This window comes from Nycticebus coucang, chromosome 17, assembly GCF_027406575.1.
Source record: "Nycticebus coucang isolate mNycCou1 chromosome 17, mNycCou1.pri, whole genome shotgun sequence".
Classification (NCBI taxonomy): Eukaryota; Metazoa; Chordata; class Mammalia; order Primates; family Lorisidae; genus Nycticebus; species Nycticebus coucang.
In genome coordinates this window covers 3,289,152-3,314,476 of record NC_069796.1, presented here as the reverse complement: position 1 = coordinate 3,314,476, position 25,325 = coordinate 3,289,152, and the positions used below count along the sequence as shown (strand labels likewise).

At 38.0% G+C, this 25,325-nt stretch overlaps 1 protein-coding gene across 1 annotated transcript in view; it reads left to right on the top strand.

The window, feature by feature from the left end:
• SLCO6A1 (solute carrier organic anion transporter family member 6A1) overlaps positions 1-25,325 on the top strand; it is a 97,187-nt gene that overhangs the window by 41,590 nt on the left and 30,272 nt on the right. Inside the window, exons 11-12 of the mRNA XM_053567373.1 lie at positions 5,016-5,080; positions 7,043-7,180. Coding sequence (XP_053423348.1) covers positions 5,016-5,080; positions 7,043-7,180 — 203 coding nt within the window. The remainder of the gene's footprint in view (positions 1-5,015; positions 5,081-7,042; positions 7,181-25,325) is intronic.

Sequence of the window (25,325 nt, the reverse complement as noted above, 5' to 3'; positions counted from 1 at the left end):
AAAAAGAAAATATTTCAGAAATTAAAACTAAACAATAATCTACACAATGAAGAAAATGAAATGTAAGAAGTATGTTAGGTAGCATAAAAAACCAAAGAGAGAGAGAGATTGAGAACATAATCAAAAACAAGAAAGAGGAAAGTGACAAATTTGGATAACAGGAAAAGGAAATCAAGTATACACGTGGCTGGACTTCCCAAAGAAGAATACCAAATCAAACAATAAATATTTAAACTTTACTGAAATAATGACACAGAATAAATGCTGAATTGATAAAAATATCAAATAACAAATAAATGATGGAATAAAATAAGAGTTGAGTCTACATATTGAAATAATACAGTATGCATCTAGGGAAACTGACCCAGAGTAATCAACACTGAGATATATCGTGGGGAAATTATTGGATTTAAAGGTAAGAAATATAAAAATATATATAAAAACACATGAAAGTAAAAAAATTTGGAATAAATTTCTCAACAGCAATATTCCTCTGGAGAAGACTGTGGAGAAACAAAGAGTTCTCAAGGAAAGAAAATGTGAAGTAATAATTTCAACATCAACAAACTTCCCTACAACTATAAACGGTCTTAATGTGAATAACTCAGGAAACATTGCTTTGAGTGATTACTATGGTATGACTCTTTGTCCCCTCCGAACGTCATGCTGAGCCTCAATCCTCCTTGTAACAGTACTAAGTTGCCGGGATTTGTGTTTGAGAGGTGGGAGCTTTGGGAGGTCACTAGGTTAGATGAGGTCCTTGGAGTGGGGATTTATTCGTAAGAAGGGAAGGGGACCTGGGCTAGTGCCCCCTGTCCTGTCCCTGTGTGACAGGGAGTGCTGCCTCAGGACCCTGGACAGACTTCCTACCAGTGTGGGGCAAGTCTTCAGGTGAGGCATCCTGACTTTGGATTTCTACAGAAATGAGGGTTTTTTTTTTACCCAATCTAATGTATTCTATTATTAGCAACAGAAAACAGACTAACAAAGAGAGATGAAGAATCTATAATCAGGGAAGTTAGAACCAGCCAATATAAACCTGGGGATACCTTAGTGAAAGAATCCCCAGTGAGCACGGACTATGTGCAAACAGATTTCACCATTTACTTCACTGATGCCTTGAAATAAATAGAATTCAGTTATTCAAGAACTGAGACAAATGCTAAGCCAAATTAAAGGTAACAAAATAGAATGACTTAAATTTTATAAAAGCTATCTATGTGACAAAAACATTTACACACCTGAATACTTTGAAGTAAAATGTTGTGTTGACTTACAGATAGAGTGATAACAAGCCTAAAAGTAGATTCCAGCTCATATGGTAATTTGATATGCAAAGAGAATAAAATCTTTAGTAAGTACTGCAAAGATGTACTCTTTTTGAAAATGGTTTTAGTATAACTGGATATATTTGGGGGGTAAATATATTTATGGCTCATTTAATATACCTAGTAAAACTCATATAGAAGGAAGACTTAAATGTAAAAACTTAAATAACACAAATACTGGAAAATATCAAATATAAATATCAATATTTATATTACTTAAAACAACTGGCTAATTTCATTATTTTCTTTAAAAGGGGATGCCTTGAGCTATGAATCAAAATCTACAAGTAAGAGGGAAAGACTGATATATTTTACTCACAAAATTAATCATAAGGAGTAATGTCAAAAGTCAAGCAACAATTAATTTGCAACTCATATCTCTCACAAAGATGAATGCGTCTACTCTGTAAAGTGCTCTTAAGATCAGTAGCCAAATAGAATAGCAGGCAAGCATCCAATAACACAAAATGTAAGGACTAATATGAAAGGCTGTTTAGACACGGTCATAATAAAGGGGATAAAAATTAGGATTGTAATGTGGTAATACTTTCTGTAGTATGTCTGGTTGACAAGAATAAAACTTCGATAACAGAATCTGTGTTTAAAACTACATAGCAACAACAACTCTTGTATATTGCTTCAGAGAGTACAAAATGGTCCGCCTCTATTTAGAGGTATCTTTAATACCCTATAAAATTACAGAGTGTTTAGCTTTCATGCCAGCTCTTGTTCTTGTAGATTTTATCACAGATATTCTGCATGCAGATAAATTAACATCTGCAAAGTTATCTATGTCATGTGTTATAGAAAACGCTATATAGATAATCTGTGATATGGACAACCCAAACACTGGGAAAAACTAAATGCGAGGGAACAATAGACCATTTGAATAAAGGATTGCACTCTTGAACAATGACATATTGGGCGGTGCCTGTGGCTCAAAGGAGTAGGGCACCGGCCCCATATGCTGGAGGTGGTGGGTTCAAACCCGGCCCCGGCCAAAAACTGCAAAAAAAAAAAAGAAATAAAGGAAAAAAAAAACAATGAAATATTAAGCAACTCTCAAAAGTGAATAGGAAGTATTTCTGTGTTCATGTGGAAAGGGATAGTAAGAATATATAGTTCCATTAAAAATCAAAATAAAGTGGAAAAAGCCCAAGTGCCCATTGATCCACGAATGGATTAATAAATTGTGGTATATGTACACCATGGAATATTATGCAGCCTTAAAGAAAGATGGAGACTTTACCTCGTTCATGTTTACATGGATGGAGATGGAACATATTCTTCTTAGTAAAGTATCTCAAGAATGGAAGAAAAAGTACCCAATGCACTCAGCCCTACTATGAAACTAATGTATGGCTTTCACATGAAAGCTATAACCCAGTTATAACCTAAGAACAGGGGGAAGGGGGAGAGGGAGGGACGGGAGGGGCGAGGATGGTCAGAAGGAAGGTGATTGGTGGGATTACACCTGCAGTGCATCTTACAAGGGTACATGTGAAACTTAGTAAATGTAGAATGTAAATGTCTTAACACAATAACTAAGAAAATGCCAGGAAGGCTATGTTAACCAGTGTGATGAAAATGTGTCAAACGGTCTATGAAACCAGTGTATGGTGCCCCATGATCATATGAATGTACACAGCTATGATTTAATAATAAAAAAATTAAAATAAAGAATATAGTACTCTGCTTCTTGGGTGGCATATAAAGATAGGCATAGATATGTATTTCTCACTACCTGTATTTGAATAAAAAATGAGAACAAGAAAGTAATTGAAATGATCACGTTCAGGAGGTGGGGTAGAAATAGGGGTGCACGTACAAGCAAGCAAGTCTCTCCAGGGTGCCTACGTTATATTGTTTCGCTTTCCAAAGTACATCATTATATTCCAAATTCGAATAACAGACTTTAATTTTTAAGAGTACAATAAAAGTCAAAGCCAAAGGCATAACTTATGAAATGATTATAAATGAGTGATAATTAAAGCTGTGGAAATGGAACAGGATGCAGGGGTCTGCAGCAGGCCAAGCCTCCTGTGGAGAACTGGAAACCTGGGTTAAATGATAAAGATCATGTGTTTAAAGTCAGAAATGACTGGAGGGGCTAAAATTCCAGCGTGCATAGGAGTCTTCAGAGGTGAGCGGGCGTGTGATGCTGCCCCTGAGATGCCTGCATGTCTATGGTGCAGGCCAGATGCTGACAGAGGCCTCTCGGGGCAGGTCACGGGTCACTGCTGGCAGACAGGGAGGTCTCACAGGGCTAAGAACGAGAAAATTGCTTTTCCTTTCAAGAAATTTTAAGCACACACAGAAAAGGACTCCTGATTTATCTGTGTCTTCTCATCAAGCTACTCATTAGGAAAAACCAGTTCTCCAACTTTTTCCCTTCCACCCCTCGGGTACTTTAAGATATTTATGTCTTCCTAATTATGACAGCTGGTGTGGATTCAAGCAGGAAAGTAGGTAAGCCCTGTGAGGAAACCAGGTCCCTGCTACCGTGAGCAGGTAGCACAGCAGACAGAGCAAATGTAGTCACACTAACAAGACAGATAAAAACACACTGCAACAAAATATAGACAAGTGCAATGAGAAAAGTCACAGGAAGGTCCAAGGTAGTCTGGGGATTTAGGAAGGGCACCACGGAAGGAGTGATGTCTGAGCCAAGGGCAAGGGGAGTGCTTCACACAGTCGGAACAAGGTTAGCAAAGATTCCAGTGAGGGGAGAAGCTTCTAAAATGTAGTGAACGCGGATGGTGATGGGGTGAAAGTCTGAAGGTGACAAGGAATAGGACTGAGTTAACTATGGTCAGCCGGATGGAACTAGAAATAATCAGAATTTCATCGTGAAAAATACCTTTATCTCAAAAAAAAATAAAAGAAAAAAGAAAAATACTTTTATCTCTTCTATGGGGAATGGACTAAGTAGATGAGGATGATTATTGGGAGATAAATTAGGAAAATACCTAGGCTTGAAATAAGCCAGTGGAATTAGAGATGAAAAAATGCAAAAAGAAAATGATGAAAAAAGTATCATTTTTTAACCAAACATCACAGTAACTGATTAGTGATTGGCTGTGGTGCGTGAGAAAAGGGATCTCATTGCAGGGTCCAGGTTGAGCAGTCATGAAATGATGGCTCCTTTTTTTTGTTCCCCCTATTTTTAGTAGAGACAGGGTCTCACGCTTGGCTCAGGCTGGTCTCAAACTCCTGAGCTCAAACTCAAGCCCTGGCCTCCCAGAGTGCTGGGGTTACAGGGGTGAGCCACGGAGCCTAGCCAAGACGGCTCCACTTTTCAATCAGGGAGAACCAGGGGAAGAGCAAATTTTGCTCAAGATAAGAATTTATACCTAAGACTGATGTCTTACAAGACAGATATGGATGAAAACTATAAATTTAGAGGTCATGTAAAACTGGGCAGAAACTTCCTTTTACATTTTAGGCAAAAGAAAGGTAAGCCAAGTAGAGCCATAAAATCCTTCCTCCTTGGACAGAGCAAGGAGCTTTGGAATTGGTTGGCGAGGGACAGGATGTGGAGACAGGAGTGGAGTTGCTGTCCCTCAGCAGGACAGTGGAAAGTCTGTCAGCTGGCTAAGGACACTTCGTATAGACGTTGACCTTGTATGTAACGTCCGCTCTCTGAAGTAATGGCGTGCTGCTGATACCACTGCTCTTTGCTTTCAGAACCTTACCTGACAAACTGCGGACTCTGGCCTTGGGGATAAGCTTTGTGATTGTGAGAATATTTGGTATGGATTTTTGGCAACCTTTTATTATATTGTTTCTTTTTTGATATGTCTGTCTACATGGATATAGGATTACAAAAAATAATGGGTAAATGACTGAAAGCAGATGCTTGGCAGAGTGTAGGGGCCAGTGAAGTGAAGAGAGAAGGCCTAATTCAAAGCTCATCCTGGGACACAGAAACATTGCATCATATTTGATCAGAAGAGACAATCTGTTTAATCTGAAATATATTCATCATCTCCTACAAATGGTTTGTTTGTTTAGCTCCCGTGAAATACCTGCAGCTATGCCCACCGCGCTTGTGTGTTTGGGAAGTCGCTGACCTAGACTAGTATTGTGAATGTTTTAATCACTAACACACACTGAACCTGGTGTTTTAAAAGACTTACTTTTTTTCCTAAGAACAAATTGATTTTGCCGAGGGTAATGTACAGTTTGCTTTGGCTCTCTTACATAGCAAAAGCTAGATTCCAAATCCACATTCTGACTTTGTGAAGACGTCTGACTCAAGAAGTTGGTTAAAAATGTTGGAGGGGTTTGGAGACATGATCGGACTGGATTGAGGACGGAAAAGCATGTGATAAAAGAATGCAGAAAACTTTGGCAGTGCCTCTGACAGGAGGTGGAGAAATTGTATAGCTAGATCCACGTGTGATTAAAAGTAGCTTTTTGAACTTGGAAAAATTGAGCATATCTTTGTTTTTTGACAATGATCCGCTTGGTAAGAAGTAGTGTAGAGAATAGCCCGTGGCCAGTGCACGTCCAGTTTCCTGCATCAGTATAAGAAGCCAGGGAGGCTGGTGTGGTTTTGAAAGGGAGAGAGTCAAATGAGATGATATTGTAGACACAGACAATCCCTACGAACCGCAGGATTGTCATCAGGGAATTTATCTGATTTATGTTTGAAAGATAACTTTGCTGTAGGAGGGAAAAATTCTTTTATAAATGTGGAGGAAAAGAGAGACTTGCTGAAGTCTAAGTTATAATGAATTGGATTTTAGGAGTTGTAATGGGGATGGGAAGCACGAACGTGTCCAAGATATGTTTGGAATTGGTGTTGCAAAGATTCACGATGGATTGGAAAAAGATGGCAGGAAACAGAAAAGGTGAATTAGTAGCTTACGTTTTTTCACTTTGACCAGCCATAAAAGGAGTGCAATTGAGACGGGGAAATCTGAAGGGAGGGAAGAGTCAGGAGGGGAGAGGGGGCCCGATATTTCCTTAAAGAAGATGATCAACCTTCAGAGTTCTTTTAGCTTGAGAACCTGATTCTGATGTGTCAGGGGTGTGTGTGTCTCTGTGTCTGTGTGAGTGTGGTGTGTGTGTGTTTGTATGTGCCTTCCCTTTTAGTCGGAAATCACATTGTTGCTGAGGGGACGCTATCTCAGACAGTATGTCAGGTTTCCGTCCAGCAGCACAGCTGTCCTTTAGGATCTGAGATTGTTTGACTCTGGGGCAACCAGACACACACCAAAGAATCTGTAGTTTCAGTTACTTTTCTCAATCTTGATAAACAATGGATACCAAATGCTGCAAATTCATTTTCAGTCATTGAAGATTTCGCAGTTAGAGACCTTTGAAGGCATACTGAGTTCACAAAATCAGTACATTGGTCTCTCTGTTGTAAAAACTTTCTCCTAAGTTTTTCATGTAGAACTCAACAAAATATTGAGATGTTGTCTAAATAGCAGCATGTACAATGTTCTAAAAAGATGCAAATGTACTGAGTGTTTTATATCTACAGGGATACAGATATTTTGAAAACTCACCTTGTTTGGAATGGTTATCAATCCTGAGTGAATGATCACATAATTTTAAATATTGATATGATGACAAATTTATATTATGATCCATGTATGTGTGTTTATATGTGTATAAAATATGCTTAATGTTAGAAGAAAATAATTTTGATCCTGACTTATAGTCTCTTCATGTAGAATTTACAAACACTGTATTTTTCATAGGGACTATTCCTGGACCACTAGCGTTTCAAAAATCAGAAGGATTTTCTTGCACTTTTCGGGATACCAACACATGTGGGGACACGGGACACTGTTGGATCTACAATGTGACAAAAATGGCCTACCAACTGATGGGAATATGTAAGTCATCCTGCTGAAGAAACATAAAGATGTAAAATTATTTTCAAAACTTACAGTTGTTTATGGAAAGGCAGAATCATAAAACACCATGGATTAAAAAAATACTTTGAATATGAAAGGAGTCTTGTATAATTACGTAGAAAATAGTTTGGAAATTGAAGTACTATAGAATTTATTTATTTGAATCCGTACATTAAATACACAACAGTTCCATGTAACCCCAAATAAAGGGTTATAATTAGCAGATTTTTTTTTTTGCTTTTAATTAGCAGAATTTTTATAAGGAAAGTAATTTTGCATATATATATACACACACACATATATATACACACATTTGTGTGTATATTTCCAAATGCACAAATTTGAGCAAAATTTTTGTACCTCTAAAGATCATCAAGTTATAGTTATTTATAGTTAAGACCACACTTGACTATAAATGTCACATTTCCTCTTTTGTTCAATGATGTTAACAGTGCTTGAATATAGTAAGCATTTAGCATTTGTTGAATAAATAGATGCAGAGAACTGAGAGGCCATGTAGTATAAAATGTGGTGTAGGTGTTGGGAAAGTCGATATTTAGGATACTTTAAAAAATTCACTGGATCATTAGATTTTCTTGGTCTTAATTTACTCATTTGTTAAATGAGGATATTATACTGTATAATTTCTGAAGTCTTAATCAGCATAAATATTCAGTGATTTTATTGTATAATTACTTTTTTGTATGTTGAATATTTGACATTAATCAGGGGCAGGTCTGGAACTGAGTGAACACCCCCCCAGCCTTTAAAATATTAGTGATCTTATAGAGTAGGTTCAGTAATTCAAAGAATCACATAATTGAAGACTATTAGTTAATAATAACAAATATCTGGGAGGGCGGAGACGAGATGGCTGACTGAAGCCAGCTTTCCACAGAGGCTCTTGTCTAGAAGGAGAGTTAAAGGACAGAAATTTAGCAAGTAATCTGGTTGAGTAGAGCTGCACCAAGAGAGAAGGTTGAAGAATGCACATCAACCATGCCAAGGCGAGCTGCAACACTAAGGATACAAACAAAAGGTACAGAATCCATCACCAAGTGGATGAGAGTCCCCTCCCCCATGAGAACAGCTCGGAGTGCCCCACAAACAAATGACCAGAGTTCAAAGGTCCTACCACTCCACTCCACGGGGGACACCCTCTAAAAACTGGACCTACCTCCCCTACTAGGGTACCATGGCATTCTCCTGCTAGGGGTAAAACTGTGTAAAACTGTATATATCCTTTACCTGCAATTCTGAGCTCCCAGCACTCCCCTCCACTCTCACTCTGTGGTCTGGAGGCCTGTCCCCCAGGAGTCCAGATTCTTGGGTGATTTCTTGAGGGGTGTGGACAGGGCCTAGACTACAGCTGGTCAGTGCTGATTCTGTGGCACGAGAGTGAGGAGAGGATGGTCGGCTGAGAGAGAACCACACCAGAGCGGCAGTGCCCCGAGGTGCAGAGCAGCAGCTGTTTTCGGCAAAAATAAGGCTCACTCCCGGATATTCCGAAGCCACACTCCCCGTCTCCCTGGGCAACCAGAGGAGGTTGGGCATTTTCTCAGGTGGCAACCACCGCGGAACAGATCTGGGACAAAAACACAGGCCCCGTGAGTAAAGGCTTTGCCTGAGGCGGTACCTGCCTGGGTGGAGCATGGAGACAAGAAAACACACACAGAGCCGGAAAACACACGCAGAGCCGGAAAATTCCCAGGGCGGGGCTGACCCAGAGGACCACTTTACTGAGCCTAAGACACACCCAGCCCTCAGGGAATCATCAGCCTATAGACAAAGGAAGGCAGGAAGCTAGAACTGACAGCTAACTGAATACAAACCTGCAAGAGCAAAGACAGGGCCTGAAGCACAGGCTCTAGGAACTCAAAACAGCTTCTCTTCTGCAGGGGAATTTAGCAGGGTCAGAAACAAATTCCCGCAAAGTTATTCTGTTCTGTTCTGTCGGTGACATTAATCAGGGGCAGGTCTGGACCTGAGTGAACACCCCCAGCTTCCATCAAGCGCCCAAAGTTGTCATGCCTCATTTACCCTGCTGGATAGAGGGAGAGAGCAGAGGCCTGGCTGAGCAGATATAGATTTGCTTGTGATTCAGACAGGTGCAAAACCCTGGAGTATCTGTTCACTAGAGGTAACTGGGTCACAGCCCTGCGGGGCTATCAGTGACTGGCTGTGACAAAGGTGCAAGGTGGGGAAGGAGGCATCAACCTTCCCAGACTAATCTATTTGCTGGGTGGGTGCTCATGACTCCACAGAGCACTGGAGCAAGTCATAACAGAGTAGTCACCAGACCACTGTGATCCAGTTACCAGAGACCTTTGAAACTCTCCCACCTGAGACAGGTGCTGACTGAGACAATTGATTTGGACCCTTTGAACTGAGCCAATCGCCTAAGGACTACTGGGTGTGTGGTTGTAGGAAAGTTTGATTTTCCTTTTCCAATTGTTGCCTGTGGGGGGCAGGGTGACTTAATTGCTGGTATTTCTCCACAGCTGAGACTTCAACCCAGAGTAACTGTTTCACTAGGGTTGAACAGAGACCAGCTGAAAACAAGACAGAACCCCTTAGCCCCACCACACCAAACAGGTCCCCAGTTTCCCAGGCCATAGTACTATATGGGACCTCGACAAAGCTCCAGGGGAAAAATCAAATGGTGTAAAATAATCATGGGGCAGAATCAGTGGAAAAACTCTGGTAACGTGAATAACCAGAATAGATCAACCCCCCACCCCCACCCCAAGGAAAGATGTGGCAGATGTAACTGAAGATCCCATTCATAAACAGCTGGCCAAGATGTCAGAAATCAAATTCAGAATTTGGATTGCAAACAAGATTAATAGAATAGAGGAAAATTTGGAATTTGAAATTTGAGGAGCAATTCAAAAGTTAGAATTAGAAATTCAAGGAGAAATTCAAAAGTTGTCTCAAGAATTTAATGAATTTAAAGACAAAACCACCAAAGACTTTGATGCACTGAAGCAAGAATTTGCAGCCCTCAAAGATCTGAAAAATACAGTAGAATCCCTCAGTAACAGAGTGGTGCAAGCAGAAGAAAGAATTTCTGACATTGAAGACAAAGCCTTTGAATGCTCCCAATCTCTCAAAGAGGAAGAGAAATGGAGAACAAAAATGGATCATTCTCTCAGAGAGCTCTGGGATAATGCAAAGAAGGCTAATATGTGCCTCATTTGGAATCCCTGAAAGTGATGAAGTGGTCTTGCAAGGCACAGAGGCCCTTCTCCATGAAATTACGAAATAAAATTTCCAGACATGCCAAGAGATTCTGAAACTTAGATAGCAGACAGTTTCAGAATCCCAGCACGACTCAGTAAATAAGACATCCCTGAGGCATATCATAATTAACTTTACTAAAGTTAATTCGAAGGAGAAAATTCTGAAAGCAGCCAGACATAAGAAATCCATTACCTACGAAGGGAGGAATATTAGAATGACTGCAGATCTCTCTGCTGAAACTTTTCAAGCTAGAAGAGGGTGGTCACCGACTTTTAATCTCCTAAAGCAAAAGGACTTTCAACCCTGGGTCCTGTATCCAGCTAAACTGACTTTCGTTTATGATAGAGAACTTAAATACTTTAATGACATTCATATGTTGAAGAAATTTGCCATAACCAAACCAGCTCTTCAGGATATTCTCAGACCTATCCTCCATAATGACAAGCCCAATCCTCTACCACAAAAGTAAACTCACTCAGAAACATTTGATCAAACTCCAACTTCCACAGTGGTGAAAGGATTAAAAATGTCCCCTGGACTTTCGAAAAACTCGATACCCCAAATTTTACCAGACTTATCAATATTCTCCATTAATGTGAATAGCTTAAACTGTCCTCTAAAGAGGCACAGGTTAGCTGACTGGATACAAAAATTCAGGCCAGATATTTGCTGCATATAAGAATCACCTCTTACCTTAAAAGATAAATATAGATTCAGGGTGAAAGGATGGTTGTCCATATTTCAGGCAAATGGTAATAAGAAAAAAGCAGGTGTTGCAATTCTATTTGCAGACACAATAGGCTTTAAACCAACAAAATTAAGGAAGGATAAGAATGGTCACTTCATGTTTCTTAAGGGTAACACCCACTATGACGACATTTCAATTATTAATATTTATGCACCCAACCAGAATGCACATCAATTTATAAGAGAAACTCTAACAGACATGAGCAACTTGATTTCCTCCAGCTCCATAATAGTTGGAGATTTCAACATTCCTTTCGCAGTGTTGGATAGATCCTCCAGTAAAAATCTGAGCAAAGAAATTTTAGATTTAAACCTAACCATCCAACATTTGGATTTAGCAGACATCTACAGAGCATTTCATCCCAACATAACTGAACATACATACTTCTCATCAGCCCACGGAACATACTCCAAAATCGATCACATCTTGGGCACAAGTCTAACCAGTAAATTAAAGGAATAGAAATTATTCCTTGCATCTTCTCAGACCAACATGGAATAAAAGTTGAACTCAGTAACAGCAGGAATCTGCATACTCATACAAAAACTTGGAAATAACCTTATGCTGAATGATAGCTGGGTCAGAGATGAGATTAAGAAGGAAATTGCCAAATTTTGGAACAAAACGACAATGAAGACATGGGCAGAACCTCTGGAAAACGGCAAAGGCAGTCCTAAGAGGGAAATTTATAGCACTACAAGCCTTCCTCAAGAGAACAGAAAGAGAGGAAGTTCACAACTTAATGGGACATCTCAAGCAACTGGAAAAGGAAGAACATTCCAACCCCAAACCCAGTACAAGAAAAGAACTAACCAAAATTAGAACAGAATTAAATGAAATTGAATAAAAGAATTATACAACAGATCAATAAATCAAAAAGTTGGTTTTTTGAAAAGGTCAGTAAAATAGATAAAACTTTGGCTAACCTAACAAGGAAAAAAAGAGTAAAATCTCTAATCTCATCAATCAGAAACGACAAAGACGAAATAACAACAGACTCCACAGCAAATTCAAAAAATCCTTAATGAATATTACAAGAAACTTTATTCTTAAAATATGAAAATCTGAAGGAAATTGACCAATACTTGGAAGCATGTCACCCTCCAAGACTTAGCCAGAACCAAGTGGAAATGTTGAACTGGCCAATATCAAATTCTGAAATAGCATCAATCATAGAAAATCTCCCTAAAAAGAAAAGCCCGGGACCAGATGGCTTCACGACAGAATTCTAACAAACCTTTAGAAAGGAACTGTATCTATATTACTCAACCTGTTCCAAAATGTAGAAAAGGGAAGCCTACCCAACACATTCTATGAAGCAAACATCACCCTGATCCTCAAACCAGGAAAAGACCCAACAAGAGAAGAAAATTATAGACCAATATCACTAATAAATATACATGCAAAAATATTCAACAAGATCCTAACAGAATCCAGCAACACATCAAACAAATTATACATCATGACCAAGTTGGTTTTAACCCAGGGTCTCAAGGCTGGTTCAATATACATAAATCTATAAGTATAATTCAGCACATAAACAAATTAAAAAAACAAAGACCATATGATTCTCTCAATTGATGCAGAAAAAGCTTTTGATAATATCCAGCATCCCTTCATGATAAGAACACTTAAGAATGGGCAGCGCCTATGGCTCAGTGAGCAGGGCGCCGGCCCCATATACCGAGGGTGGTAGGTTCAAACCCAGCCCCGGCCAAACTGCAACCAAAAAATAGCCGGGCGTTGTGGTGGGCACCTGTAGTCCCAGCTGCTTGGGAGGCTGAGGCAAGAGAATCGCTTAAGCCCAGGAGTTGGAGGTTGCTGTGAGCTGTGTGAGGCCACGGCACTCTACCGAGGGCCATAAAGTGAGACTCTGTCTCCAAAAAAAAAAAAAAAAAAAAAGAACACTTAAGAAAATTGGTATAGAAGGGACATTTCTCAAACTGATAGAGGCCATCTACAGCAAACCCACAGCCAATATTGTATTGAATAGAGTTAAATTGAAATCATTTCCTCTCAGATTAGGAACCAGACAAGGCTGCCTATTGTCTCTACTGCTCTTTAACATTGTAATGGAAGTTTTAGCCATTGCCATTAGGGAAGAAAAGGCGATCAAGGGTATCCATATAGGGTCAGAACAGATCAAACTTTCGCTCTTCGCAGATGATATGATTATATATCTGGAAAACACCAGGGATTCTACTACAAAACTCTTAGAAGTGATCAAGGAATACAGCAGCATCTCAGGTTACAAAATCAACACTCATAAATTGGTAGCCTTTATATATACACCAACAATAGTCAAGCTGAAAAAACAGTTAAGGACTCTATTCCATTCACAGTAGTGCCAAAGAAGATGAAATATTTGGGAGTTTATCTAACAAAGGATGTGAAAGATCTCTATAAAGAGAACTGTGAAACTCTAAGAAGAAAAATAACTCAAAATGTTAACAAATGGAAAAACATACCATGCTCATGGCTGGGAAGAATCAACATTGTTAAAATGTCCATACTACCCAAAGCAATATACAATTTTAATGCAATCCCTAGTAAAGCTCCACTGTCATACTTTAAAGATCTTGAAAAAACAATACTTCGTTTTTTATGGAGTCAGAAAAAACCTCGAATAGCCAAGACATTACTCAGAAATAAAAACAAAGCAGGAAGAATTACGCTACCAGACCTCAGACTATACTACAAATCGATAGTGATCAAAACAGCATTGTATTGGCACAAAAACAGAGAAGTAGATGTCTGGAACAGAATAGAGAACCAAGAGATGAATCCAGCTACTTACCATTATTTGATCTTTGACAAGCCAATTAAGAACATTCAGTGGGGAAAAGATTCCCTATTTAACAAACGGTGCTGGGTGAACTGGCTGGCAACCTGCAGAAGACTGAAACTGGACCCACACCTTTCACCATTAACTGTAGTGAGAGATAGACTCTCACTGGATTAAAGATTTAAACTTAACACATGAAACTATAAAAATACTGGAAGAGTGTGCAGGGAAAACCCTTGAATAAATTGGTCTGGGCGAGTATTTTATGAGGAGGACCCCCAGGCAATTGAAGCAGCTTCAAAAATACACTACTGGGACTTGATCAAACTAAAAAGCTTCTGCACAGCCAAGAACACAGTAAGTAAAGCAAGCAAACAGCCCTCAGAATGGGAGAATATATTTTCAGGATATGGCTCTGACAAAGGTTTAATAACCAGAATCCATAGAGAACTCAAACGTATAATCAAGGAAAGAACACGTGATCCCATTGCAGGCTGGGCAAGGGACTTGAAGAGAAACTTCTCTGAAGAAGACAGGTGCATGGCCTACAGACATATGAAGAAATGCTCATCATCTTTAATCATCAGAGAAATGCAAATCAAAACTACTTTGGGATGTCATCTAACTCAAGTAAGATTAGCCCATATCACAAAATCCCAAGACCAGAGATGTTGGCGTGGATGTGGAGAAAAGGGAACACTTCTACACTACTGGTGGGAATGCAAATTAGTACATTCCTTTTGGAAAGATGTTTGGAGAAAACTTAGAGATCTAAAAATAGATATGCCATTCAATCCTACAATTCCTCTACTAGGTATATACCCAGAAGACCAAAAATCACATTATAACAAAGATATTTGTACCAGAATGTTTATTGCAGCCCAATTCATAATTGCTAAGTCATGGAAAAAGCCCAAGTGCCCATCGATCCATGAATGGATTAATAAACAGTGGTATATATACACCATGGAATATTATGCAGCCTTAAAGAAAGGTGGAGACTTTACCTCTTTCATGTTTACATGAATGGAGCTGGAACATATTCTTCTTAGTAAAATATCTCAAGAATGAAAGAAAAAGTATCCAATGTACTCAGCCCTAATATGAAACTAATTTATGGCTTTCACATGAAAGGTATAACCCAGTTATAACCTAAGAATAGAGGGAAGTGGGAGAGGGAGGTGAGGGAGGGTGGAGGATGGGTGGAGGGATGGTGATTGGTGGGACTACACCTGCAGTGCGTCTTATAAGGGTACATGTGAAACTTAGTAAATGTAGAATATAAATGTCTTAATACAATAAAAAAATTAAAAAAAACAAAATAAATATGTGTTTGATAAAAGTATAGAGCAATATCTTCTAATTAATTAGTCAATTATTCAGCAAACTTATCTGAGTAAAGTAAAAACAAAATCAAAAATTCAAAATGACACTTTAGAAGTCAAATTAAAATTTTCAGAGAAATTCAGCGAGACTAGAAATTGTTCTTAAGGGCATCTTTTTTTTGAGACAGAGTCTCAAGCTGTTACCCTGCGTAGAGTGCTATGGCGTCACAGCTCACAGCAACCTCCAACTTTTGGGCTTAAGCAATTCTCTTGCCTCAGCCTCCCAAGTAGCTGGGACTATAGGTGCCTGCCACAATGTCCAGCTAATTTTTTTTTTTTTTTTTGTAGAGACAGAGTCTCACTTTATGGCCCTCGGTAGAGTGCCGTGGCCTCACACAGCTCACAGCAACCTCCAACTCCTGGGCTTAAGCGATTCTCTTGCCTCAGCCTCCCGAGCAGCTGGGACTACAGGCACCCGCCACAATGCCTGGCTATTTTTTTTAGTTGCAGTTTGGCCGGGGCTGGGTTTGAACCCGCCACCCTCGGTATATGAGGCCGGCGCCTTACCGACTGAGCCACAGGCGCCACCCTGTCCAGCTAATTTTTGTTTGTAGTTGTCACTGTTGTTTGTTGGGCCCGGGCTGAATTTGAACCTGCCAGCTCTGGTGTATGTGACTGGTGCCCTAGCCGCCTGAGTTATAGGCGCCAATCCAAGTAAGACTTAAACCATTGCTGAAACTTAACTGTTATTTTAGATGTAATTGTAACATGGCTAGCTGTTTTCAAACAGTGTACATAATAGACAAAGTTGGTGAACTCCTTGAGAGCCCTCTAATAATCTCTTAAAGAAGATACAAATAATAAAAATTATTAATCTTTATATATAGTTTAAGTTAGTATATTTTAAAATGTATTCAATTAGTTATATGAATTAGAATCTGTTGGAATTGTTATTAATAAATAACAACATAAATTCTGAGGCCCTAAATAAGAATTCTAGGGGTCGGAGGAGACCAGCTAGATATTTCCCTCACAGAAACATCAATGTGTCCCACCATCCACACTTGAAAATGCCTTCACAAGGCTCAGGTAATTAGGTGAGAGAACAGAGCTGTTAGGAGTAGAACAAAAATAAGAGCAGATTCTCACTGAATAGGACAGGAAGCAGTTTCACATCATTCCCGTCACCTCCCCAAGCCTGGCAGCACAGTGTGGAGATTCCCTCTGCAAGATAACCTCTTGTGGAGGGATGAGCACTAGGTGAGCACTTGACTTTGCCATGGGCCCCAAGCCAGGCCTGCCCCAGTGAAACCCAGCTCTAGGGGGCCCCACAGCCTCAGGCTCCAGGCTGGCACCAGTGGGCTGACTCAGGCTCTAGGTCTTCCTTAACTACAAGCTGACTCTCACAACCCTAGACATCAGGTTAGCATCCACAAACCCCAATTAGAGGTTTGCTCCACACAAGTCTGGCATGCACAAACTTCAGCTCCAAGCCAGCACCTGTGGCCCTAAGCATTAAGCTGGTTTCTGAAGCCCAAGGCTCTAGGCTGGTAATTACAGACTACATATCCAGACCATCACTGCATGTACTAGCCCCAAGCCCATTCCTGTGGTCTCAGGCTTCAGCATGGTTTTCCAGGGCACCCAGGGTCAAAGCCTGCCCCAGTAGACCACGATACCCAGCCTCTACAGACTCAAGCTCCAAAACTATTCCTTCAGATTCAGACTGGGCCAATCCACATAGACTCTGGCTCAAAAATCTTCCCTGGTGACATATCAGCCTCACGAACCTTGGCTTCAGGCTGGCCCCCATAGACTGAGAGTGTCAAAGGCCCAGTCAACAGGGTTACCATAGTAGACCCAAACTTCAGATCTAGCTTCCAAGCCAGTTTCCATGGACAAAGGTTGTGAGTCAACCCATCTACTGACCCAGACACCAGGCCAGCCCGCCCAAGGACTCCATCAGCAGCAAGCCTACCCATGGACCCTGATAAATAGCCTTCCCAGAGTCTCTGGACCAAGTATTTGGTGAAGGGTTTCCCTGAATGAATCCAGTATACAAAGACTAAAATTAATGCTTACTTCTTCAAAAGTCTAGATTTTAACACATGACCACAAAGATCACAATGAGGAAAATACCATACCATCAAGGGAACAAAAATAAAGCACTGGTAACTAACCTTAAAGAAATGGAGACTCATGAAGTGCCTGACATAGAATGCAAATTAATCATTTTAGGGAAGCTCAGTGTGCTACATGAATACAGAGATAGACAAATAAACAAAATCAGAAAATTATACAAATAAAATAAGAAATTTAACTGAGATAAATAGCATGAAAAAACCAAAATGAGATTCTGTAGGTAAAGAACATAATAACTAAACTAAAAAATTTCATAAGAACTTCTATAGCACATTCAATTAAGTAAAAGAAAGAATCAATGAGATGTTAGGTCATTTGAAATTACCGTATGAGAAAAAAAAAAGAATAAAAAACAGTGAAGAAAGCCTATGGGAATTATGAGACCATTGAGGAAACCAATTAATACATTATGGGAGTCCAAGAAGGAACAAAGAAAGGGAAAGGGGGAGAAAACTTATTTAAAGAAATAAAAACAGAAAACTTCCCAAATATGTATTGAGAAATGAATATCCAGATTTATGGAACCCTCAAACAGCAAATAGATAAAATATAAAGAAATCTTCACAGAGACACACTGTAGTCAAATTCTCAAAAGTCAATGATAAGGAGAATTATAAAGGAGCAAGAGAAAAGCAATCTATCCATACACAGAAAACTATCTATGAGCAGATTTCTTAGGAGAAATCTTGCAAGCTGAAAGAGTGAAATGATACATTCAAGATGTTGAAAGAGAAAAAAAAAACCGCCAACCAAGAATACTGTACCTGGCAAGGCTGGCCTTCAAAACTAAAGGAGAAATAACTTTCCCAGACAATGAAAGCTAAGGGAAGTCATGACTACTAGACTTGCCTTACAAGAAATACTAAAGGGAGTTCTTAAAGTTAAAATAAAAGAATGCTATCTAACCACACAAAAAGGTAAAAAAAAAGTATCAAACTCACTGGTGTAAGTGAAAATATAGCCAAATTTAGAACACTTTATTACTGTAACCATGGTTCATAAATCACTTTTAACTTTACTGTAAAACTTAAACAACAAAAGTATTAAAAATAACTATAGTTAAAGTATTTTTTTAAGGGAAGACAGACATATACATGTAAAGATGGATATATACACCACGGGAACAGAATGGAGAGCCCGTAAGTATATCTATGGCTTTTACAGACAATCTTTAAAAGTGACAAGAGCATGCAGTGGGGGAAGGGCAATCTCTTCAAGAAATCATACTGGGAAAAGAGAATTAGCCCCATGCATGTAAATAAATTTGGACACTTATCTCACGCCATATACAAAAATCAACTCAAAGTAGATTCAAATCTTAAATGTAATGTATGTAACTATAAATGTACTAAAAGAAAACATAGGGGAATAACTTGTTGATATTGATATGGCCAGTGATTTTTGGAAATGACCCCAAAAGTACAAGCAACAAAAGCAAAAATAGACAATGAGAGCATATCACACCAAGAAGCTTATTTCTGTATAGCAAAGGGAACTATCAACAGAATGAAGTGACAATCTATAGAATGAGAAAATATTTGCACCCCATGCATCTGATAAGGGGTAACATCTAAAATATATAAAGAACTCCAACAACTTAGTAGTAAGAAAAAAAATTCTGATTTGTTTTTAAAATAAACCAAGGAGCTGAAAAGACATTTGTCAAAAAACGACATACAAATAGCCTACAGGTATGTGACAAATGGTCAACATCACGAAGTATGAGGAAATTGCAAATCGAAATCACCATGAGGTATCACCCCACATCCATTAGAATGTGTATTATCAAAAAGCACATGCTAACAAATGTTGGCGAGGATGTGGATAAACTGAGCCCCTATAAGCTCTTGGTGGGACTGCAAATTATTAATAGTACAGCCATTATGGAGAACAATAGTGAGGTTTTCAAAAAATTAGAAGTAGAGCTATCACATGGTCCAGCAATCTCACTAGTTGTATATGCAAAAGCAGTGAAATCAGTATGTTGAGGAGATATGTACATCGCCATGCTTATTGTAGCATTTTTCACAATTGCCAAGCTATGGAAGCAACCTAAGTGCCCACTGACAGATACATGGAAAATAAAATACACACCTAAAGGAATACTATTCATCCTTAACGAAGAAGGAATTCTTGTCTTTTGCAACAACATGGTTGAACTTACAGTACATTGTGGTAAGTGAAGTAAGTCAGGCTCAGAAGGACAGAAGGCTTCATGATTTTCCGAGTATGTATTTATCGATTGCTTCCACTTTTGATTAAATATATTATTTCCTTCCTCTTTCATATGCCTTGCCATATTTGACTGCATTCCAGGCCTTTTGTATAAAAACTTTATAGGTGAAGCAAATATTTACCTTTAGAAAACAACATTTTCTTCTGTTCATTTACCTGATTGGATGGTGAGTTAATTCAATCTCTAATTGGACTGGTTCAGCTTTGGCTTGATATGGTTTACTACTCACTTGAAATTTTCAAGGGGTGGATGGTGGGTGATCAGAACTTTCTCTTCAGCAAAGCCTGGATTTAGCAAATGTCTTACCATTTGTTTGAAACCTGCTTCAATTTTGTCACTCCAGCCCTCTTAGCCTACAGAAAAGTTTGCTTTTCAACAGCATCTTCTGCCAAAGAAAATATTTGATTTCTAGCCTCTTGCTCCTGTACAACATGGGAAATGATGTCAGAGAAAAAAAGTGAAGTCGGTTCAACTGCACCACGTTTCCCCTCCCTGTAATGCTAACCTTTCTCTTCCTTGTTAACTCTATGAAGTTGTTAAACAGAATATTTTAATATATTATCTGTTTTCTTTTTGTTGTCAGTTAATTTGCCTGACACAACTAGTCCCTTCTTTTTGGAAACACTTCTGTTTTCATAATTGCTGAACTTTACCTCGCAAACTGTACCTCCACTAAAATTATTCATCTATTATTTACTATTTTACAATGCTATTATGTTACAACTATCTCAGTGATAACTACAACTGGAAAATAGTATTCTTTCCTATAAAATGTCTGAAATTTTATTGTGCCACTATAAATGACATGGATTCATTAACGTTTCCTGTTTTATCTTTTGAAAATATTTTGTCAAATAATTGATATTGTTGCTCTAAACTATTTTTGACTTTAAAACACAAGGTCATTTGCCTCCAAAGTTCAGGTACTTTTATGTAATGCTTGTGATGTGTTATATTTCTGAAGCTTGAAACACAAAAATGAAAACAGCCTTGCACAATTAATTTTTCTATATTATTGCTGTTTCTATTTGGAAAATAATTAATATTTCAGAAAGATTTAAAAGTGCATGAAGTGCCTTAAACAGGTCCAGTTCCTATTGATAATTAAGTTTTGAAAATAGAATATATTTTTTATGTTTTAGAATGAACAAATTCTATGAAGGACTAGCATAAACTTTCATTCTGGGGGGCTATTGGTCTAAGAAATCAAATGATTCACGAACATTTTGTAAATCTCCTTTAAAGTAACTTTATATAAGATTAGTGCATTAATCTCATTCTATAATTGGGAAATTTGTGCCTTTAGAGATGAAATACTAACCTTTTTTTGGTAAATGGCACTTTTTTCCACATACGAAACATTTTTCTTCTGAACACATTAACACCTCTGATCTCTGTATTTCTTTTTTAATTCAGGTTTTTTTGGCAAATTATGCACTGTCATCTTCACTTCTGTTGCATATGTCAAATACAATAGGTATGCAAAGAGAAGCACTGACATTTCGACTGCACTCGTGCGGAACGTAAAAATAAAATCAAAGAAAAAAAGAAGGAAGTGATGTATTCCTGCCCCGTCATCATTGTGTAAGAATTATATGTTATCTATCCATGGAACGTTATGGTAATAAAATTTAAACTAATAATGTAGCTACATGTTCCAATGAACATGCCTCATATAATCAAATAATCAAGGTTGGACAATTAAGTTTGTGAACGCCTCCTAAAGAAAGGGCTGCCTACATCATTGCTGACTGTGACAAAGGTCTGCCTTGAAGCATCCTCCTTGGTCACCTCCTGGTGACCAAAGTGATATCCAGCAAGGAGGTCTGTAGCACCTTTTCTAGGATGAGTTTGTGAAAATAATCGTCTGACTTCATGTGTTTGTTTTATTCCATTTTGAATATAAATATAATCATACAGTCTTTGTATTTTAATTTTTTTTTTTAAAATGACATACACATTTCATGCTTTCAATAGAAAGGTAATACTGTGAAAAAGGTAAGTGGAAATGGGAAAACATATATTGGCTAATTCTGACTGCTATGGTATCCTATTAGATACGACCCTCTGCGAAGTGGGATTAATTAGGTTCCTACAGTTTATGCGCAGTATTTTTCCTTTGGGCTGTGGACATTTATTTCTCAATATATTTCTAAATAAAATTAGATATGCCAATTCAGTTCATATAATAAAAATTGAAATTAAAGTCACATTTATTTTCCAAAACAAAGACATTTTTAAGACTTTCAAAATGTAGCATTTTATTTACTCATGACTTGTGAGGTACGGACTTCCTCAGAGAATGTCTTTGGTTAATTAGACATTTTACAATAAATATATTCATGCTCCTTGAATTTTTGTAGACATAAAATTCAATAATACAATATACCTTTGTATTTTGAGACTCACTTGAATTTTATTGTAAGGACTACCTGAAAATCTGAGTGGATATCCATTTTTTTGTACTTTTATATAGTACTTCATTTTGTGATTAATCATAATTATTTCACTTGAAGAAATAGTCACATTTAAATGTAGGAGATGTGTCAACAATTTAAGTAAAAATGTACTTCCATAGAAAATTTTTGCTGTAACTTTTTTAAGTATCATTGTATATCCATCCACATTATATTTTCCAAATGTTATATACAAATAAGATGGTTGTAAAACAACAAAGTTCTCTACAATGTCTCTTTGTTCTCTTGGGAGAACTGATAACTGAACAAAATTTCTCCTTTGTTATTCACACTAATCCATGACCCAGGTTGGAAACAGCAACATTTCCCTGTTCGTGGACAAGGCTGGCAGAGGCAGTGGGGACCAGGATTTATTCTTACCTTGCTACGCACTTTTCGTCCTCAACTTTAACATGCATTTTAGAAATCTATAAGTGAATCAAGTTTTGTGAAACTCAATACTTGCTTCCTCTATTTGAACCATAGGACTGCGGAACATGTGAGGATCAGAGTGTGAAAACTCACGTCTCTCCTTTAAAGATTCTACAAGATTCGTTGCTGTGCCATACTTTCAAAGGAGAAAAATGATATTTACCAAAGTAGCGGAAATGTACTTATGAGGATCTACATTTTCATAATAAAGTGCCTTCCTGTAAAACATTTCTGATAATGTTTTTAATGTATGAAGTAGTTTTAGCTTTTACAAGGAGAATTAAAATTGAATAATTTTAGATTACTTATATCATTTCTTAATGTTCTACTGACCAAAAATATTATTTAGAAATTTATACAACTAAGAAATAAGGGAAAATGGTAATATTCAGAGCCATTTTGAAGGTGCTTGCAAGGTGTACCTGTGTGGTAAGTATGTGAGTGTGTACACATTCATATTATCAATATTTGTACAGATTCATATTATCTATATTCGTACAGATTCATATGAACCGATATATGTTTTTCTCACTTTTTTCCATAAAATAAACCAGGGAAGGTATAATAAAAATAATAATAAATTGGGTAGTGGTGTTAAGACTTAAATACAGCTTTCTGCTACAGACAAATGTGTGTGTATCACTAATTCTTAGAGAATTTAGGGAAGTAATGTACCACCGCTCAGGATTTCCATGGGTTAACACCAATTTAACATGTTTTTTAAAATTAGGGAACATTTTCTCACTATTATAAAGAATATCTTATTAATAAGTTAAGTCTTAAAAATGCTAAAAAACAACAACAACAAAAAACCCTACCTTCCTGTAGAGTTGGTTTTGAATGATGTAATGTTTTTAAGAATCACTACACTTCGGACAGTGCTAATGTACCTGGTAGAATTTCAAGTACCGATGAAGAAGCTGCAAGGATATTTCCCAATGTTATATTTTAAATTTTGATGAAAACTTGTCTCTTTTGGGAATTCATACTCTTAATGACCTATATCTTAAAGGTGGAAGGTGAATCCCAGAATTTAGAACCACAAAATTATGATTGACTGTGGTGCTGGATAAAAATGTTAGCAGGGACTTAACCGTGCTAAGAATTATTAATATTCTGAATGTTTTTGTTATAGTTGGGGTTACAAAGTCACATAGGTTTTTGAGTGATTTACCTCTACAATATTTCCACATAGACTCCATTATTTCTGGTGCTTAATTTTGCTTAAAGAAACATTGTAAGGCCGGGCATGGTGGCGCATTTCTATAATCCTAATTATCCTATAATCCTATAATGCTCTGGGCAGCCAAAGTGGGTGGATTGCTTGGGCTCAGGAGTTCAAGACCAGATTGTGGCACAGCAAGGCCCATCTGCAAAAATAGCTGGATGTCCTGGGTGGTGCCTGTAGTCCCAGCTACTCAGGAGGCTGAGGCAAGAGGATCGCTTGGGCTCAAGAGTTTGAGGTTGCTGTGAACTATGATGCCACGCACTCTACCCAGGGTGACAAAGTGAGACTCTGTCTCAAAAAAAAAGAAAGAAAGAGGGAGGAAGAGCGGAAGGAAGAAAAGGAAGGGGAAAGGAAAGGAAAGGAAAGGAAAAAGGAAAGGAGAGAAGAAAGGAAGAAAAACTGTAAAGGTTTGCATACAAACTAATACAATGGAAATGCTTGTGTTTTAGAATTGATAAAAATTTGTGTTCTTCAAATTGCATGTGTTTCAAAGTTTTAAAATAATTGCAATGAAAATTTTAGTTTCCCATTCTTTTATTTTTTTCATGTTATTCTTTTATATTGGATTGAAGATTTCCTGCTTATAATATTTAGCACTTAATCTCCATTTTGTAGTTTAGAAAGGTATCAATCTTTGGTTTATTAATGGCAAACTTCCTAGTTTTCAGCACTGTTACTGTTCATTCCAGAAACTATTAGTTACTCTTAGTTTTGTATTTATTTTGTTATTTCTATTTGGCAGACATTGAGAAGTAAAGGTGTGTGTTCAATCTGATGTTTTTATAAGCACTCCTTGTATGTTTAACATTTGCTATTATAATGTCTTATTTGCCTGTCATACAGCACCATGTTAGGTTTTTAAAACTTCAATCTGACTGGTGTGGTGGCTCACACTGTAACCTTAGCACTCTGAAAAGCAGGTGCATTGCTTGAGATCACCAGGTCGAGACCAGCCTGAGCAAGAGCAAGACCCAGTCTCTACTAAAATAGAGGAACTAGCAGGGTGTGGTGGCAGACACCTGTAGTCCCACCTACTCTGGAGGCTGACGCAAGAGAATCGCTTGAGCCCAAGAGTTTGAGGTTGCTGTGAGTTATGACTCCATGGCACTCTACCCAGGGCGACAAAGTGAGACCCCATAGAACAAACAACCAACCCTTCAATCTGAAAATACTTTCTGAGGGTCTGAAGATTTCTTATTGAAGATTTTGGTAATACATTTATTTATCTAGTGTTGATTATTGACACAGAAGGTATCTTGTAGCTGTAACCATTAATTGTAGTCCTTCTGCGTTAATTATACATTTTGATCCCCACACCTCCCTCCAATCCCATCCCCAATTGTCTAATTTGAAAAGCTTAGATAAGAAAATAAGAGAAAATGTATACTTATTTTTATCTAATTGCATGACATATTTCACACAAAAAAGCTGGACTACTCCAATCTTACTGGCCCACCCTGGTATACCTGGTGCATCATTAACTGAAACGTTTGGCAGCAGATGACGGTGAATACAAAATCTTAGAGGTT